Raw genomic sequence first — 20,908 nt, 5'->3', positions numbered from 1 at the left:
GTACAACATGACCTACAACTACCCTTTACATCCGTACACCCTTCAACAAGTCATACGGTTCTTTTGTGAGATCACATCAGATACCCACGCAACTCAACCACATAGATAACTACAGAACATTAAAACACAGACTCTGGAAAATATACCGACAAAGTTAATATACCACTAACACTGATATACACATCACAAATCGCCAGCATCCAATGCCTACATCCCATACATAAATAGTAGCAACAACATAAATAGTGAAACTTAAATCCCACTCTCTTCACAAAAGCTAACCCAAGCTTCGAAGTAGGTGGGATTAACTCGTCTCTCTCAACAACACGTAATCCTTATAACCTGAAAATACTGATTATTATGTGATAATATCATTAATATAATACTCTTATGTAACATGAAAAAATAATATAATAAATTATTCTTATAATTAAAAAATTATATAAACAAAAAAAATTATTATACAAAAAATTCTGAATAATCTTCATTGTTAACATTAGAAGAACATGTGTTGTAAATACGTAATACAGCGGCAAAAAAAAAAATACCATTAAAATTTTTAGTTGAAATCAATGTAGAAAATGCAGCACTTAGAGCTGAATTCTGTAAAATTATAAGTTGCAATGTCACTCAAAATGTCTATTGTATGTATAAATATTTTAGCAATCAATAAATTACTATTACTATTTAAAAATAGTATTATTATTATTATCCATCCATAATAACACAAGCATAGCCCAAACAAATATGGAACATGACACAAATCTGATCATAGACTGGCTCACGAAAAACTCCATACACCTTAACTCAGATAAGACAAATTTAATGATATTCAGAAATCCACTGACTCGACCAGTTGATAACAAATATATAACCATCCACCATCCACTTTCCAACATAAAAAACACACAGAACAGCAAAACCACTACAATTACTCAGGTTGAAACGATACGATACCTTGGAATTTACTTCGATGCAGATATGAACTGGAATAGCCACATAAACCATCTACACAACAAACTCCGAACAATAAGTGGCAAACTCTAGAGGTTAAAAGACAGTTCCCACACGCCTAAAACACTAATATACAAAGACTATGCCAAAATATACTGAGATATGCTATAACAACCTATGCTTTCTGTGCACCCTACAAATTAAATAGATTAATGTCGCTACAGTACAAAATTATAAAACTGATCTTTTTGGAACAAAGCGAAAATAACGACCTTATATACACTGCAATGTCAGAACACAAAATACTGACAGCAAAACATTTATGTCACTATGCAGCTTTGCTGAAACATTATTTCGATGCCAACTACAGGACAGTCAGAAATACATACCGTATAACAAGACCTCAGACAATTAATTATATCACATATAAATACAATAATCACTACGGAAAGGCCACGCGAAACTTCTACATCCCAGCATGATAAACAAATTACCTTTTGAATACAGAAACCTTACAAACTACAATAGCCTGAAAAGAGCTCTAAGGACATACTACGAAAAAGAAACACGCACCCAAAATACCATACAAACTAAATGAAACACAATATATTCGTTCAGGCTTCCAGTTCAGCGACGCATTAGTACATTCCAAGTTAGTGTGTGTGTGTGTGTGTGTGTGTGTGTGTGTGTGTGTGTGTGTGTGTGTGTGTGTGTGTGTGTGTGTGTGTGTGTGTGTGTGTGTGTGTGTGTGTGTGTGTGTGTGTGTGTGTGTGTGTGTGTGTGTGTGTGTGTGTGTGTGCGTGTGTGCGCGTGTGTGTGTGCGTGCGTGTGTGCGTGCGTGCGTGCGAATTTCTCAATCAACGGCTGCAGAGGAAATCAAGCATTAAACATAGATTTGATTTCATAGCTTTCCAACGCAACAAATAAACCAATAAATAATAACTAACTGGTGTCATCCTCAGATAAGCTCAGAAATAAGCTTCGAGGATGAAAGCTGAGAAATAACATCTCATCCAAGATAAAAAAAAAAATAAAAAAATAAAATTATTATTATTATTATTAGGAGATTTTCATGCAAAAATTGGAAAATAAGAAACATTTTCCAAGAAATTAAAACCCAAAAACAGGTCCACAATGGCAATAGCAATGGACAAACACTAGCCACTAGAGATGACATAGGAAACAGGTGGAAAAAGTACTCTCCTAAATTGTGATGAACCTGCTGAGTCTTTTAAACAAAATGATCATACTTGTCACCCAGAAATATTTAAGTCTTTACTAGCTGAAGAAGAAGAAATTATAAATCAGCTCAAAGACAACAAGGCACCAGATTCTGATGAAATAGTAGCTGAACTCATTAAAGATGGGGGAAGTGAATTAACTACTCATATAGATAAGCTGGTAAGTTTAATATGAGAAAAAGACGAGATATCCGGAGAATGGAAAGAATCGCTAATCATTTCAGTATATAAAAGGGGAAACAAAAATGAATGTAGAAAAAATTACAGCGGATATCACTATTGTCAGCAGGTTACAAACTTTGTATGAGTAGGATGGATACTGTTGTCATCCATTTCAGAAAAGTGGTGAACAGGGTTTGAGCACAATGAGGAAAAGTCGTATATATGAAGAAGAATGTGGATGAAATAACAAAACCTTAATACAAAAATCTGAAGAGAGAACACCTTTCACCATTACATGCAGCGAATGATCTGAGAAAAAATTGGCAATTCCAATTATTACAACAGGAAGAAGACAGACCATAAGATGGAAATTTGCAGAGAAGCATTTGGTGCGAAACCTTATCAGATACCTTGGAAATATCAAGTACAGCACAAGTTTCTCTACGCTCCAGAGGTAGGTATGTAGGCAAGGAGATCTGTTATGGATCTTGATTAGCGAAATCCATACTGGCAGTCACTGATTAGCTGATAGTCCTCCAGATTTCAAAGAATTTAACTATTGATGACCATCGCTATTATTTTATGCAACAGTGAAGGGAGAGCAACAGGGAAATAGCTTTTTTGTCTTTTTGAAATGGCTGTATATGGGCTTGGTGCCAACTGAGTATAACATACTGTATAGATGCAAAAGGACAGGTGTTAGATCAGGAGTTCATCTTTTGAGCACAACTTCTTGGACTTCATCGGGTTCAGAGGCTTTTTAGGTATCCAGGATTTTCAAGGTTCTTCTGATGTCTTTCTGAAAGGTCAAAGTTGGCATGCAATGCAATGTTCCAGGTCAAGAAGGTGACTTGGCTTGGTCATCTATTTTGGAGTTGGATGAGAAAAATAATGCCTGAGAAGATTAGTTTATCATTAGGTAATGATGCAGTACTACTTTTTGGATGATAAAGGAATGAAGATACGGCACATCTACATATGCAACATCTCAGGATCCAATTGACTTTTAAAAAAAAAGCAATCTGCCCGTCATAGACACTTTCATTACATGCTAACGTGATTGATCCTGGTCAGTCATTCTCTTTTTGCAGAACTTCTCCTCCACACAGAAAAGTAGATACATTCACATAAACACCAATCACCCCCATCCTAACAGTATGGGATTATAAACTCTTATTCAGTAGGACAAAACTGATTTGCTCTCATAACAGTGCCCTCACTAGTGAACATTGTGACCACATTCACAACACATTCTGTGCCAAATGGCTACAATCCTCCACCAAATTCATTCAAATTTTAACACCCCAAAGTCATCCCCCCCCAAAAAAAAAACCCGCTACAGTAAATCCATCAACATTCAATATATCTGAAGCACATCTGAAAAGCTGGATAAGTTTCTAAAAATATAACCATGTGAAACTTTCGAATTGTATAAAAAATAGGCATCCCTTATCTGCTCCCCCAAAGACAAAGTAAAGCCCTTGACCTGTCTGGTGTATATCAAGTAAGTGACATCCTACAAAATATTTTTAAAAAATTTATATATTGGATTGGTGCAAAGCTAATTTTTTTAAGAAACAAAAACGTACTCATTGCAATCAATTTGAAATTTAAAAATGTTCCATTTGGAGCATTCACCAGTCACACGAGTGAAATGGTAATGCATTTCATCATTCAATGATGTTTTATTTTCACCCTCCCTCCCTCCACACCATGATTATTACAATCCTGTCTTGTAATAATAAACACAAAGCCAGTAATGATAACAACACTTATAGTATTATCATCAAAGGTAACCTCTCATTCTCCCACAACCTATTATCCTATGCAATAACTTCCCTATATCTATCTGATAAGCTCCTTTCAGGATCATTTCACTGCTCTCCTCCTCCTCTTCCTCCTATCTACAAGCTCTGCAAAATATATCCTTAATTTGTCTTGTACTCATCATTCAGAGTCCTCAGATAGTCACTCTCCTGTACTCTTTCTCTCTCTCTCTCTCTCTCTCTTAATGTTTCCTTATCATCCAGATGATAAGATGTGTACAGAAATGCAGAGACATCATTGTGATTTGATCTACTATCAGCATATGAGATGTTGTTATTACATCCAACATTTGTGTCCCATAGTATGTAAGATCTTTTAACCGCATCTCACTGATAACAATCATTATTATTATGTGACACCTCCAAGGGGTCCAAAGACTCGTCAAGGGAGGACACCTACTCTACTTTCCATGTCCACCACTCAGTCCACTAACTACAGTGAACTGCATCATCTACACCAACGCCATCTAACCTCAAATGTGGATACGTCCTATGAAGAACTATTGCCACCAAACAGCATATTATTCGAAATAAATTACCATTGTTAACTGCGCACTCTGGTTTCATTGCTTCAATAGTCATACATTAAAGTCAGATAGAATGAGAATATACTTTTTTAATCTTTGACTTATCACATAGAATTACTTTTCTCACTCCTCATATAGCCACACTGTTGTTTCATACGGTTCTACGAAAATTCGCCGCAACATTTTCGCTGTAAACATTTGCATGTATTTTACCCATTCTGTGCCATATGAATATTAGTTTCCAGGCTACTTGTTTATCTAATCTCCCTCTACAAAAAAAAAAAAAAATTAGGTGCCTCCTACCCGTAGAGGGTTGTGAACCTACAATAGTATCATGTATGGACTCAGAATTATTTTTCAATTATTATTCATTTTACATATTCTTCATATTTTTATTTGAAGTCTAACAAAAGTCTAGGAATATAAGAAGAATACTATCATTTAGTAAATAACTGCAAAACTTACTGGTACATTAATGGTTCGATATTTGAGACTTTGATATTCCATTTGTTTAACTCATTCCGAAGTCCATTACTTAAAGCTGAAGTAGCAGATTTACTTATACTGTAAATTATGAATCCTGGGCATGAAAAATGAGCTAAAAAATAACTATTGAATTAATACATAACCAGGCAATATTATTATACACTATACATTATAAACGTTATATAATATATCATCGTATCATATCATATTATCTATTCTTCCCCTTAACATCTAAAGTAGACGGGTCAGATGCAAGTAAGATGGTTTGTTTCCTAATAGCCTAATGTTATGATAAGATTATTACCTTCTCTACATAATCAGCAATGCTGTGAAGGTATATATTCTATGGCTAGTTTATCTGTTTTAAACAACATTTAAAATATTTTATTCACCTTAAGATAAAAAGTAAACTACGAAAATATTTACATTAGTTCTTTATTCGGAGGAACTTTTTCATGTAAAATTATTTTTTGATTATATCAGGGACGAATGCTGGTCTTGAAATTCACGCTTGCTCTTGTTATCATTCAGGGAGTGAGAGGTGTGATTGAAGTCTGATGAGCGGAATAATGAATTACTGACCATTTAAAACTATATATTTAGAAATTTATGTACATTTAATCATACAAATACATTTATTTTACAAATGATATTCTATCTTTTTCAATTTTGCTAGTTGAATACAAATTCAAGTAGCAAAATTGAAAAAGATAGAATATCATTATCATGAACTGGTCAATAACACCGTCATAAAAAGTTGGTTGTAACTTAATTTTCCCAAGCAACACGCGCATTTGTAAAGGCTGGCTGAAGCTCACTGGTTAGAGCTACTTTGACTGCGTATGGCCTGTGTTTAAGACGACGTGAAGGGAGTAGAAATGGCTATGCGCGCATGAAATCACAGTGCTGCAGCAAGAACCTGGAAGCTCCTACAACCGAGCAAACCCAAGGTAGCTTTGACTAGACGAGCAAGCATCGGTCTTCGATACACGACGCAAAGCTCAATTATTGTTCCGTAAGCTTAAGGCGTCTTCTGTCTACAAAAATAAAAGCCTAAATGGAATGCTTATAAATGCATGCATTTATTAACAAATAAATATTACTTCTTTCTCAATTAATGAGCTTTCATAGAAAGCATGGAGAATTCTCCCCTGGATTATATGCCAAACTTTTATTATAAAGTATGACAAAATTATCATCGTCAATCAATGTAATCTAAATTTATGTAATACCAACGTTTTATATTTTGTTTTTACTACTATAATTTACATAGTGTATGTTTAGTGCATGTAATTTGTATTCTGTTTTGTAAAAATATTACCTATTTTTACTGTGTAATTCACAACCATCTGTAATAAATTATAATTGGGCTAATGCCCGTAGTAAACGTTATTATTATTATTATTATTATTATTATTATTATTATTATTATTATTATTATTATTATTATTATTATTATTATCATCATAAAACAAAGTTTAGATAGAGTTTAGATAGAATTTCATTCATAAAATAAACAATTACGCGTGATAACAAATGCAGTATTTTCCCTTTTTTTAATAATAAAGGTAATTTAAAGTTTAGTTTGAGGTCTTTCAGTGCCTCACTCATATCTATGCAAAATCGATTGTGGAGCAAAGGAAACCACGAAACGATATATATCGGCCATGGTTATAGTAATGTAATTTAAAAAATGGTATTTTGTTGTATGTTTCAAAATCGAAGTTTTACCTGTAGACATAATATTACAATGTTGTTTTTGATATTATCATAGATCCCAGGTATTTGCAGAAGTGATACTTCGCTATTTGCTATTTTTTTTATATGTTTAAAAATTGGAAAGTTTATAATTATTTTAAAATATTTAATTATTTTTTAATAATCAGGTTTAAACCATGTAGAACGAAGGGGTTGCAAACTGACAAATAATTTGAAGAAAAAAAAAGAGTATCCATTTATTAAGGATTATGAACATGTACAATCTGTTTGGTCCCTAGCCTCATCAATTTCTTGCAAACCAATACCATCAATATGATACACCATATGCAACGCTTTCAACCCAAAGTGTATAACCTTTACATTTTGCAACATTAAATTTACAATCATTATTCTTTGCCTACAATACCAGTTTGTTTAAATTATCATGCAGGATATCTCCATCGCCTTTATCAATAATTGGTCTCCTCCAATTTTGCATCATTAGCAAACAACTGAATATCCCTTCTTAAATCTTTCCCTAATTCATTCATATACAAATTAAAGAGTAGTGGCCCTAGTGCCGAACCCTGAGGTGCTTCACTAGTCGACATCGTTCTTTTAGATTCCACTCCACCATATACTACTTTCTGGTGCCTGTCTGTCAGCCAGAAAGTTGTCGTTACTAAATATTATTTCCATTAATTAAGGCGTTTTGACACCATTGATATACATGAGAAATCGTAATGCGGAAGTTGTTTCTTATTTGCTTTCACCGTGTAAGTCAATAAACAGTAACAAGAAGAACCACAATTTAAATAATACTATGGATTCTTCTCTCTACAGTGCCAGCAACCTTCAATAAAAAGATAGATTAGCTGGAAACGATACATACACATTTGCGCTTCCATTCCCATCTATTCACTGAACGTATCTCCATAAACAGTAAGTTGTTGCCATAGAAACCATTGTCATAGCACTGGTTTTTATTAATGGAATGGATGTCCTATTCAATCCATCATCTAAAGAGTTAAAATAACACTCGGAATAACTAATGTATTATAATTGTAAATCATTGCTGAAAGACAGTCATATAATAATTAAAGAAATCACTAAAAAACTTACCAGCCAAACTAGAGACATTGACAATTCTTCCTCTGGATTGTCGTAAGAGTGGAAGAAACACTTGAGTCATTCGCACAACTCCCATTGTGTTAACTTCAAATATGTGGCGAACCACATCGGCGGAACACCATTCTAGTTCTCCAATTGCTATAACTCCAGCATTATTGACTAAGGCCCAGAAGACTAAAAATAATTCAATGGTAATAATTCTTATGAGAAAGAAATCTCATTAAGCAATTAAATATTCCAATTGTGATGTTTTGGAAATACGAGTACTTTGAGGTGTGTGTGTGTGTGTGTGTGTGTGTGTGTGTGTGTGTGTGTGTGTGTGTGTGTGTGTGTGTGTGTGTGTGTGTGTGTGTGTGTGTGTGTGTGTGTGTGTGTGTGTGTGTGTGTGTGTTCGTACTGAGAGGAGGAAAGGATGGAGTTGAAGTCGAGCAGAATATAGCTAAGGGAAGTAGGAAATGTCAAAAGCGTAAAAAAGAGAAGGAAATGAATATGTTGTCCGATACTAACCCTTCGGTAGTTGTTAATGATATCCCACGAAATCTGAGTGTTGTTTCGAGATCATGAGTATGTTATTCAGAACTTTAGCATATTATGATTATTATTCAGAATTTTAGTGTATTACTATTCTTGAAGAAAGTGATCATGTAGTCTTTACCTGAGAAATTGTCAGCCATGCAGAATTTTCTGTTTAAAAGGGATATAAAGCAGATAATTTTGACGTGATTGGGAGTCGGCTTTCAGCAGAGCCATGACATAAGAATTTGGAGGGGGGAGAGAGAAGTGCCTCCGTAGTGGTATCTTGTCACTGTGGAGGCTTAATTTAAGCCTCTGTAGTGGTAAGATGCCACTGGAGTAGAAAGAGAGCAAAATAGTTCCATTGCATATAGGAGACCCAAGACAGACGTAACAAATTACAGGCCAATCAGCATCTCAGGAGTGGTGGTTAAGGACTTGCAGAAATTGATAAAAGACAGAATTCAAGACTGAGTTAATAGGAATATGATACTATAAGGGACAACATGGGTTTAAGAAGGGCAGGTTTTCCTTTAGTTTTTATTAACACGCATATTACAATGGTAACATGTAACTTATTTACATTGTATAACGTGGCTTAAAATGGCTGCGTGACAAGTAACACCCATTCAGTGTTGCCAACATTTGACGATAGAAACATGGTACAAAGAATTGTAGTAATAAGCTTTAGTTTGTTTAAAGCTGTCATAAAACATTTAGAAGTTTGAAATTTTTCTGTTTTAATTCCCGCAGGATGTCAGAAACATTGATTTTTAGAAAAGAAATCATTAAGGTCGCGGGCCGGATACGAAGCTTCGCGGGCCGTATCCGGCCCGTGGGCCGCCAGTTTGCGACCCTTGGTCTATAGGTTTCAAAAATTAGCTGATGGACGAAAACGAGGAGACATGATTAGAAGTATTTAATTATTAAAGTTTTTTTTTATAGGATTGACACCGAAGACCTCTTTCAGTACATGCCAAGAATGGATATAACAAGGGATCACCAGTGGAAGTTGTGCAGTTAGCAAAGGTGTTAGGACTAGATTCTTCGCTAGGATGGTATTGAATGGGTTGCTAGAGGTAGTTGTGAATACTTCTTTTGTGAATGAGTTTAAAAACAGGTATGATAGGTATTGTGTGAATGATGGCTAGTGTGTGTGTGTGTGTGTGTGTGTGTGTGAATAATGGATCTCCCACGATGAGTCTTCTGACTCCATGCAAAGACTCTATAATAATAATAATAATAATAATAATAATAATAATAATAATAATAATAATAATAATAACCAAAGGTACGATAGTGGAGAGTTGAGAAGAAGAAGAAGAAGAACGATGAATGTGAATGGTATGATGGCTACAATGTGTAGGAAAAGGTTCCTTGAATTTGCGAACATATGAATAAGGGGAAGCAGAAACTCTGTTAGAAATGAACTACATCGGAGTAAAAATGGCAGTGCAAAACTGGAAATATTGTTGGGAAAAAGAGAATTACTCTGGCAGGGAAATTAAAATTAGACGATGGAAGTGTAAGAAGGATATTAGCATAGATATCAAGCGAATGAGTAAAGCTGCTGTGGTCACTTGAACATAAACATTAAAGTCAAATTCTCTCTTGTAATCATACTTCCTTATTATCTTGTATGAGAAAAATTGTTTGGTTTGCTTATTTGGTTGCGAGGTTGAAATTATTATCAGGAGCACTGAAGCTAACAAAAATCTCCTGATAATTTGACAAGCAGACAGCCGATGACAGCAGAAAGGTACAATTATATACAATACAGTGGAGTAAAAATATGAGGAAAGGGCAAAGTCATTTATTATAATTGTAATACACAAGGAAAAATATTGGATATTATAACTAATGAAAAGGAAGATTTTTAGAAATTATACCGAAAACAATTGAGAGGCCATATAAACAGTAATCGATACTACATAGAAAAATAGTAGCAAAACGACCCAGAGGAAGATCAAGATATAGGTGGATTGATACGGTACAAAGTGCCTTAGACGATAGAAATATAAGATCTGATAATGTTGGAGTCTTGACAAGTAACAGACTGATTTGGATGAAAATTGTAGATAGGAAGTTAGTAATGATGTAAATTTTTTCATGTAGTACTATCATATCCTGTAAACCCCCTTGAGGGTACATAGCAGGAATTTGATGATGATGATCATGATGATATTTTATAAAGAGTGTGTTGCAGCAAGATCCACATTATTTTAACAGCGGGTGATTTAAAAGAATTTCAAACAGGAAACAGAAAATTCAAAACAAATGTAAGTGATTTGGTAATGACGTCTATAATTGCAATGGATGCAAACTACGAGAATTTGCCATTTATTATAATACCAGAATAATTAACTCATTTTTAATTATAAAGAAATATACATATATATATATATATATACTCAACTCGAGGACATTGATTACGTAATCGAAACTTTTATGCTATGTGTTAATCCTAGAGGTAAAAGAATACGGACGGTTTGAAAAGAAAAGAAAATCCCTATGAACGAAGTTACAAGGTTTCATTTCAAGATCCCAGTAATAAGCAGCAATATAAAAGAAGAATAAAATGACAGAGGAGAATGGGAAAATCTGAACCAAACTAAAAAAAAGCAGCTACAGAAAGCTCAGAAGTAAAGAGTAGATGGAAAATGAAAAGGGAATCCCTCTCTGTGATTTTATGTGGCCTATCAGGTCGCGATTGTCATGTTATTGCACTTAGGTATTTTTACTTTACCAGCAGAACAGAAATATCACGAGCTGAGTTGATGCAAAGATGGCATCCTACGATACTGCAATATCGAAAGTAACCGAGTCCTTCGGTACTGTCAGAGAGCTCCTGAAAGATTTGTGATTTTTGTTAATTTATTAAGTGTTTTCTTAGATTTAATTGGGTATTTTAGTATATTATTGTAGTTTTATTAGTATAGGTATTGTGCTAAAATGTTTTATAACATAATTTCAAGAAAATTATTACTTTTTACTACTCTTAAAAATGAGCCAAAAACTCGTCGTAACAAGGAAGTGACTGAAGCTAAAGTTGCTACTGAGTGAGGAAAGCTTTTGTCCTGAACAAAAACACTGCTGCAGTGATGATAATAATATATCTGAAGATACGTTGACATTAGAAATAGCTCGGTTAAAAGAAAGTATTAGGAAATCGACCAGGGAATTGGAAAAACGTTTGTTCAAACTTTGACAGGATAAGAAAAAAGGATGTGAACAAGAACAGGCAGGAAAATACTGAATTTGGTAATCAAAATATTAATAACAACAAGGTAAGTCAGTTAATATCTAACAAAAAAGAGGTAATATGTTATGGTGACACTCAATTTTAAAATTTGCGCTTTAGAGGGAGTCACCATATCTAGTTTCCCTGGAGCAAAAATTAAAAATTATGACAAACGTAATATTTTGAAATTGAAAACCAAAAACGAAATGTAAAAGAAATGGTAGTGCTGGTAGGTACAAGTAATTTACGTGGTGGCAAACATAGTATGAGAGAAGATATGAAAGGTCTGTTGGAAGAAGCGAGAAAGAAATGTGAAAGAGTAAAATTGTAGGATTACTACCTAGATATGATAGTACTGAGTTAAGAAGGAGGGCGATGATAGCAAATGGTTTCACGCGCAGGCTATGTAGAAGATATGGATGTGAGTTTTTAGACGTGTGGGGTGTGTTTGACGACAGAAAAGATTTGTATAAGAATGACGGCCTGCACTTGAATTCATTTGGCATCAGAAGCCTGGAGAAATTACTTCTTGGTATAAGACTTAATGCAGAGAGTCAGGGAAACTAGATCATCAAGGGAGAAATCGGAAAAATGTGTGTGAAAGTTCAGCTATGGTATACAAACGTGATATAGATATAAATGTCTTTGAAGATGGTTATGTATGTGGCGAAGGAGTGGAAAAATATGCTTTGGGTTCGGACCTTTTAAGTATGTTTGGGGAGGGAAAAGAGAAAATTCTAGAACAAGACCAAATACATTGCATATCTAATTATAAGAATAGGCTAGGTTGTAATTTATTATGTCTATACACAAATGTCAGGAGCATTAGAAACAAAGGGGCTGAGTTTGTTGCTTTATTGAATATGATGTGGCCTAATATTGTTGCCATTAGTGAAACCTGGCTATCAGAATCAGATATGGTAAGTGGGATTGAGTGTAACGGATATACTATTTTTAGGAATGACAGAAGAGATAGGAGAGGAGGAGGAGGAGTGCCACTAATGATATCAGATGACTTAAGTCCAGTTAGGGTAGAAATACAAGAAAACAATGATGGTAACAATGTCCCATGCAGCGATGAGTTTGAATCTATTTGGTGATGAAATGGAGGAATTTAGCCTTATTAATGATCATTATGGGTGACTTTAATTTTCCAAACATTGATTGGGTAGAAGATAAATCTCATGATTAAAAAGAACATGAATTTATTGAATTGTTGCGAGATAACTTTCTCAACCAGCATGTGAAAGAAGGAGCTCGAGGTCAACTCGAGTATCTACTTGTATTGAAGCTCCGATTAAATCAGGCTACATGCTGAATTACAAAGCTGGAAATTATGATCGACTTAGAAGAATACTATCTTTGGTACCATGGTATCAGTTACTGAATGGAAAAAATGTCAGCAATGCATGGGAATCTTTGAAAAAATGCTTGAATGAGGCGGTATTGGAATGTATCCCTAGTGTTCGAAGAGTAAATAGGTTAGGAGTAAAATGGATGTGCAGCCTTATTAAGCTAAAGATCCACAACAAGAAGAAGATGATGTGGAAAGAGTATCGTGAGAATAAGAATGAGAGGAGTTATGAAATATATAAATTTCAGGCCAGAAAAGTAACGAGCATTGTGAAAAAAGCTAAAACGGAGTATGAAAAGAAATTGGCCATGCAAGCTAAAGGCAATCCAAAAGAATTTTATCGTTATGCCGCAAGAAAAAGAAAGAATGGATGTGGAAGAATAACTTTATTGAATGCAGATAGTACTTGAGTATCGGAAGTTAAGGAGATTCTTCAGTTAATGAGTGCTCACTTTGCCAAGATATATCAACCAGGTGTATGTAGCATGGTGCATGGTGCTACTGCTACGTTGGATGAAGAGTTACAGGTTCATGAAAATGAGGTTGATGAGCTCTTGCATAACCCGAATAAGAATTTGTCAATAAGGAGAGATGGAATATCTTCCCGTTTGTTAAAGGAATGTTCAGCTGAATTGGCTAAGCCTTTCACATATTTGTATAACTTGAGTCTCAGTTCAGGAATGATACCACAGGAATGGAAGCAGGGCCGGTTTTATCATTAGGCGACCTAGGCAATCGCCTAGGAGAGCTAAGACTTCGCGGCGCCAGATTTTGCTACATATTCGGGGAAAAATTACAACCTTCGAAAAAAATTAGTAAAACCTTGATTAATAATATAAAACTGAAATAAGTCAAGCCGTCCTGGTGCTCACTGATGATCCTACATTATTTTCGCCTTTCTCTATTTCTTCCACTCCCATGCTCTTTGTATACTTAACCTCAAGTGCAGAGATTTTTCCTCCTTCTGGCATCTGTCCCAAGATGAGCAGGGAATGATATTATTTTTATAAATATCCACATGTGTAGTTGTACGTGTGCTTGTGTGAGTATGACAAAATATAGAGAGAGACAATGTATAGAGGCGCCTAAATTTTCTTTGCCTAGGGGCATCAGATACTCTCGAACCAGCTGAATGGAAGGAATGTATGATAGTTCCATTGCACAAGGGTGGTGCAAAACCTGATGTGTCTAACTACCGACCCATTAGTATCTCTGGTGTGGTAGTGAAGATTTTAGAGAAGTTGGTAAGAACTCGCATACAAAGATGGGTAGACAAACATTCTGTACTCTGCAGGGAACAGCTTGGGTTTACCAAAGGAAGGTCATGTTTTAGTAATTTGCTCATATTTCATAACAATATTGGATAAAGGGAATGGATATACTATGATAATGTTGGATTTTTCTAAGGCATTTGATGGGATACCACACGATAGGCTGTTGTGTAAACTGGAGAATATGGGATTGGAACATAATATATTGACTTGGATCAGGGGATGGTTGACAGATAGATATCAAAAAGTGGTATACAGTAGGTGTGAATCTGCCAGATTTAAGGTAACCAGTGGTGTACCTCAGGGTTCAGTCCTTGGGCCATTATTGTTCAATCTATACATTAATGACTTCAAGCAGGGTCTATCATCAGATTTGCAATTGTTTGCTGATGATGCGAAGATAGGCAGGGCAATCAGGGATGCTACTGATATTCAGCAATTACAAAATGATTTGAATAGACTGGAAATCTGGGCAAACGAAAATGGCTATCAGTTTAATGCTAGTAAGTGTTATCAGGCCAAAGTTATGCACTTTGGCGTGATTCGAGTTCCAGCGGCATGTTATATTAGCGGTGTTATGCTACAAGAAACTGACGAGGGAAGGGATCTTGGTGTATTGGTGGATAAGAATTTAAAGTTCAAAAGTCGCATAACAAAAGTTGCAAATACAACTCAGAGGATAATTGCTATGTTGAAGCGAACCTTGACATGTAAGGATAAGGAAGTAATTTTGCCTCTTTATAAGGCTTTGATAAGACCACACCAGGATTATTTGCGCAGATTTGGTCTCCCTGGTTCCAATGGGATGAAGAAGCTGTGGAAAGGGTGCAAAGAAGAGTTACAAAGATTTTATCCGGATTATGGGATTTAGATTATGGAACAGGTTGCGAATATGTGGATTACAGACTCTGGTTAGCAGGAGAAAGAGGGGGGGGGATGATATGATAGAGGTCTATAAACTTTTGTATGGGTGTTATAGCATTTCAAATGATGAAATTTTTCGTTATATGGAAGAGAACACGAGGGGGACATCCATGGAAGTTAAGGTTGTTCTCAGTCAAGAATGGGGTAAGAGGTAGGTTTTATTCCCAGAGAGCAGTGAGTGAGTGGAATAATTCGCCCTGACGGGTAGTGAGTGCATCTAGTGTAAATGAATTTAAGGGGAGCTATGATAGCTGGGTTAGTTGGGTAATTTCCAGACTCCCTCGATGAGTTTTTGACTCCCTGGAGGTCTCATAATAATAATAAAAATAATATATATATATATATATATATATATATATATATATTCAAAGAGGAACTAGCAGACTCATTCAACCTTATACCAACAATCTACAATCTACAATCTACCAACGATCAACAAAAAGCTACCGACACAAAGTCAACAACAAACGATGTATTTTTCACCTACGGGTGGAAAATACATAGTTTGAAGCGCATTTTCCACCCGTAGGTGGAAAATGCGCTCTTACAGCTAAAACCAAAGACTACTCCAGGAATAGACAAAATAAGACTCAGAGACCTTAAAACACACTTTGAACAAATAAAACCAATACTTTTGAGACTCGCGAACATAATATTCGAAACTGGCATTATTCCACAACAACTAAAAACTGCAATAATTACGTCAATTTACAAACATGGTAAAAGAAACGATACTCAGAACTACAGACCAATAGCTGCCCTACCAGTCATTTCGAAAATTCTAGAAAAAAATAACACACACACACCAGACTACAGAACAATCTACAGAATTACAACATCATCTCACAAAACCAATACGTTTTTTTAATTTTTAATTTAAAATAACTTTTTTAAATGGAGGTGAATCATAGACCGTAAAAAAAAAAAGTCAGAAACGAATCCAAACTGCAGAAATGAAATTCCGAAGAAAAACATCTTTATACTGTGAGATATTATAAAACAAATGCAATCTTACAATTTCTAACATAAAACGAATAAATAATTGCGTGCCGTTTAAATCGAATCGGAAATAGCAACTTCCAAAATTAATCTTTAGTTGTAAAACAAATGGGGAAATGAAGATAAAAGAATAGTATGTGACCGGAAGAGATCACATGGCCTAAAATTCAGGTCAGGACGAAGAAGAGGAAGAAGATAACGCTAAACTTACTGTTGAAGAGCAAATTGTCAAAAAAGGCACAAACTCCTTCCATAATTGTAATTTATTATTGCGTAACGAGAGGAATTCAACAGCGCAAAGTCCTCACCTGTTCCATTGAGCTTCTTTTGAACTGTTCTGTAAGCACGTTGTATATCTTCTTCCTTTGTTACGTCTAGTGGTAGAAGTGACAGATTTTGAGAACATTCGGATCTGAGAGCTTTTGCACCATCCCCGTCACAATTTAAACAGGAAGCAAAAACTTGAAATCCCAATCGGTCCAGTCTCTTTGCCAGTTCATGACCAAATCCAGAATCACAACCTGTAGGTAAGTAAAAGAAAATCATTTGCGTAGAATTTAAAAAAAAAAAAAAAAAACAGCTCTAAGCGTGAGAAATTAAACGCATCAAAATTTACTATTCTGTTCAGCCCTAATTAAAATTGCATTTTCCATTTTAGTTTTCAATTGATCTTCAGTTAGCATTCACTTTATATCAACTGACAATCAACAGATCGCTCGATCTCTCTATGGATCTGATAAATATTTATGTATTCTAATATCCCATTATTTTCACACACACACACAAAAACACACACACACACGGTCTGCTTCATTTGTACTTACCAGTAATCAGTACTGCTTTACCACGAGATGATATCTGTTTCCTTGGCCACCAGTAATGTATAACTTGAGAAAGTATTTCAGTTACACGAAGAAAGAAGTAAGGTGTAACAGGAATTAATACGAAGTTTGTAAATTCAGGATACGACTTTAAAGTAAGCGAAATAATCAACGTTGCCAAAATGAAGCTAACTAATAACTCTTTCATGACTTAGTGCTGCGCTACGCTCAGTCAACACTGCTCTACAGTTGAAATGAATAAGAATGCATCGATCTTCGGCATAGCCTGTTTATGCAATTATTACTCAGCCTCTTCACCAATAATAGCCATAAAACCTTGAGCAATTATTTCTCAACCTCTTCACCAGTGATCATTAGCCTTAAGCAGTATAGCATGATTTCCTTTCTTTTATCAACTTGCCCTTGTAATCTCTTGAAGGTTAGCATTCTAGTGGAAAAAATGATCCACACGAGGAAGAACAATAACCTTAAGTGTTGCACAGTAACACTTAAGTTATTGTTATTCTTCTTACTATTATTTTATTTATTGTTGTTATTATTATTAAAAAAAATCAGCTAACGTCTTTTATTCCTTTGTAGGGTGTAAGTGAGGCCGTTTTAGCTGGCTTAAGGCTATAATTAATTTCAGTGGCACGGAGTTTGAGACGGCTAACAACTGCCGCCATCTTGTGTCCCTAACTCTAACACAATATTTTTTATGTCTGAAATAGTGTGGGTTCTACAGTCGATTTTTGGAGTTTACGGGAAGAAGAATCCGAAAAAAACCCGGGACCGGTCGAAAAAGTTCCTCTAGTCGGCGACAAGAATAGAACTCGCGGCGCCCTTTCTTCGGGCGGTCTAAAATACTACTAATAATAACAATAATATATAAAATAACAATTATTATTATTATTATTTTATTTATTATTGTTATTATTATTACATAGCAAAGAGGTATCGATAACCTGTACGCAGATGACACGGCTATAGTATCGCTCCCAAACAACGCAAATATCGCTTACACAAATATGCAACACGACATCAATCTGATCACTAACTGGCTAACTGAAAACGACTATATATAAACCCTGAAAAAAAAAAAAAACTAATGATAATTATCATTAGCTTTGTTTTTTAACAAAGATGTTTGCACATGAAGTAATTTCGCGACTGGGCGACTTGTATATAGAGGCCAATGACCTCCCATCACTTGCCTTAGTATCCCATAAACCGCGAGAGCTACACCTGTCTACAAACGCGGTAAAAGAAATGACGTTTACAACTACAGACCTATAGCTAATTTGCCTGTCCTCTTTAAACTTCTTGAAAAAGTAATACACAAAACTACTTACGAAAATATAGCATCACCTCATATAGCAAAACTTAACAAAGCTTTTGATACATTGACCATGAAATACTGCTAACCAAAATATACTGAGTTGGAATAAGACGACACTGCATACCTGGTTTAGGTATGCAGTGTCGTCTTATTCCAATTACCTTACGGATAGAACGCAAGTAACAAAAGATAGGCACATATCACAGCCAGGGAATACAAACACAGCACGGATCCGCCAAAGAGCAATATTATCACCCACACTGTTCAACATATACATAAATGACATTCAAAACTTGTCCTTACAAAGTCAAATTTAGCAATGACACAGCACTACTAACAGTCCACACAGACTTTAAAAAAAAAATTATAAACATTACATTCTCCAAAGTACAACATAACAATCAAAATAATCGCCTACTTCTACCACATTTCAAGTATAGTAAACAACACTAAAATGCAAATACTAATCATAAAAAAAAAAAAAACCCAAGAATCATGCACCCTGCAACACTAACGATATACACACATAACAATTGCATTAACTCTGTTACGATATTACACCTGTAATACACGCTAAATACCTCAGTTTATACGTACACACCTGAAAAGGACCAAACATGTAGAATACCTTCATAACAAACTACACACTATTGCTGCAAAACTTCCAGAAAAAAGATATGATGCCTGGAAGTTTATTACGTTGGTTGATGCCAACCAACGTAAAAAAAAACAACAAAAAAAAAACAAAAAAAAAACACGGAATTTGTGTAACAGAACAATTTGTGAAATCAATTGCATGATTAACTACAAAAAAAAAAAAAAAAAACTTCTGGCTTCTTGATATTACTCCAATTGTATTCAATAACTCAAGCAAATATCCTCGAGTATTCTAAACAAAATTTAATGTTTCTTTCGATTTTTTAGAAGAAATAGTTCCAAAGAATGTCGTTCAGTATGGACACTAAAATAAGTGTTCGTCCTAATGGAATTTTCCCAATTATTTTTAAGTTTATACATAGAAAGTGTATTTTTATCGTCTTTTTTTTTTTATCCATTTCTGTTACTCCGATACTTATCTTGCAAGTTGTCAATTATCCTATATCCAACCTATTCCTAAGATGGATGACAAAGCTTTCCGGAGTAATGGAAAAACCCTTAATCAACTCCTACGCCTGGAAACCTATTAACTAATAAATAAACAGCATAATCATTTCTGTCACTGTAAAAAGGGAAACATCTTGATCCTTTACTCACTTTTAGGCATGTATCTTTGAAAGTGGTAAAGCTGGAGTGGTTATTTTTGATGTCTCTAAAATACCTGCCTGGGCACACAGATTGTAAGTTACTTTTTTATGGCCTGTTTGGTTCTGGTATTTTATAGCAATTTTTTTAGAACTCGTCCGCCATTCTAAAATACGGCCCTTAAATATGAAAAGGAATAATAGAAATCGAAATTTTCCGAGTTTTCTTTTTTTTTTTTTTTTTTTGTTAGTTAGCGTGTGTGTGTATGTGTGACAACAAGTGGGAGAAGTCGTTTAGTTCTAATAACGTTTAGAGAGTTGTTCGGTACCAATTCCACCCGAAGCCAATCGCAGACACCTGGTTCTAGATTATCGGTAATTTTAATTAGCATCTGAGGAGAAGAGTATATGACAAACAACTTCTGACATTTCGTGGTCCCTAACACTCAAAGTATGCATTGTGTGAAATTGCGTGAATTGTGTGTAATATTTTCTTGAGTTTACGGGACGACAAATTCGAGTTTACCGGAAGAAGAAGAAGAAGAAGAAGAAAAAAAAAAACTTATCCATGGCGCGATCAACTAACTCTGGAGCCTGTCGAAGAATAAATAAGGACGTGTGTATTGACAACGTGGTCTGGAGTAGCTCCAAACTGAATTACTTCAATTCAATGAAAATTACTTCAATGAAATGAAAGGATAATGCTAAAAATCACAAAATCATCAAAATAAATATATTTGAATAAAAGTTATTAAAGGCCTGTGTAGTTGTGAAAATGGCATTTGGAACCCATAACGCTAGAATACCAGAAGAAAGACCGTTTAAGAAAGCTTTTTTCTCTAATATATTCAGAAAACATTTATACAGAAGACGTTTATATCAATCAGTGTTAACATATTTCGGAAAAATCAAGATCATCATCAAAAAAAAAAAAAAAAAAAGATATATCATGATAGATTATGAGTAATTCAGAACTAAATTAATTGGCGTGCTTTTTAGCATACTATATTAGTATTATTATTAGTAATATTGACTACATCGAAGTGTTTATGTTTCAGACATTCTATGATGTAGTCAATATATCTGCTCACCCACTTGATTTAGCACCCACAGTTTTACAGTATTCATAATGGACTGGACTGGACTTGGAATTCTAGATTCTAAAATGATCTGTTTATTT

The 20,908-nt window shown here is 34.8% G+C and overlaps 1 protein-coding gene across 1 annotated transcript in view; it reads right to left on the bottom strand.

Moving 5' to 3' along the window:
* LOC150109011 (uncharacterized) overlaps positions 1-17,356 on the bottom strand; it is a 143,517-nt gene extending 126,161 nt beyond the window's left edge. The window contains exons 1-4 of the mRNA XM_090401469.1: positions 17,152-17,356; positions 16,636-16,848; positions 8,017-8,199; positions 5,176-5,308 (exon numbers count right to left, since the gene is read on the bottom strand). Of these exons, the coding sequence (XP_090257595.1) occupies positions 5,176-5,308; positions 8,017-8,199; positions 16,636-16,848; positions 17,152-17,356 (734 nt within the window). The remainder of the gene's footprint in view (positions 1-5,175; positions 5,309-8,016; positions 8,200-16,635; positions 16,849-17,151) is intronic.
* Positions 17,357-20,908: the final 3,552 nt, after the last annotated feature.

The sequence above is a fragment of the Typopeltis vanoorti genome, chromosome 2, assembly GCF_054136105.1.
Source record: "Typopeltis vanoorti isolate ZY-2024b chromosome 2, IOZ_Tvanoo_1.0, whole genome shotgun sequence".
In the NCBI taxonomy this organism is placed as follows: domain Eukaryota; kingdom Metazoa; phylum Arthropoda; class Arachnida; order Uropygi; family Thelyphonidae; genus Typopeltis; species Typopeltis vanoorti.
This window is presented reverse-complemented; position numbering and strand designations above follow the sequence as displayed.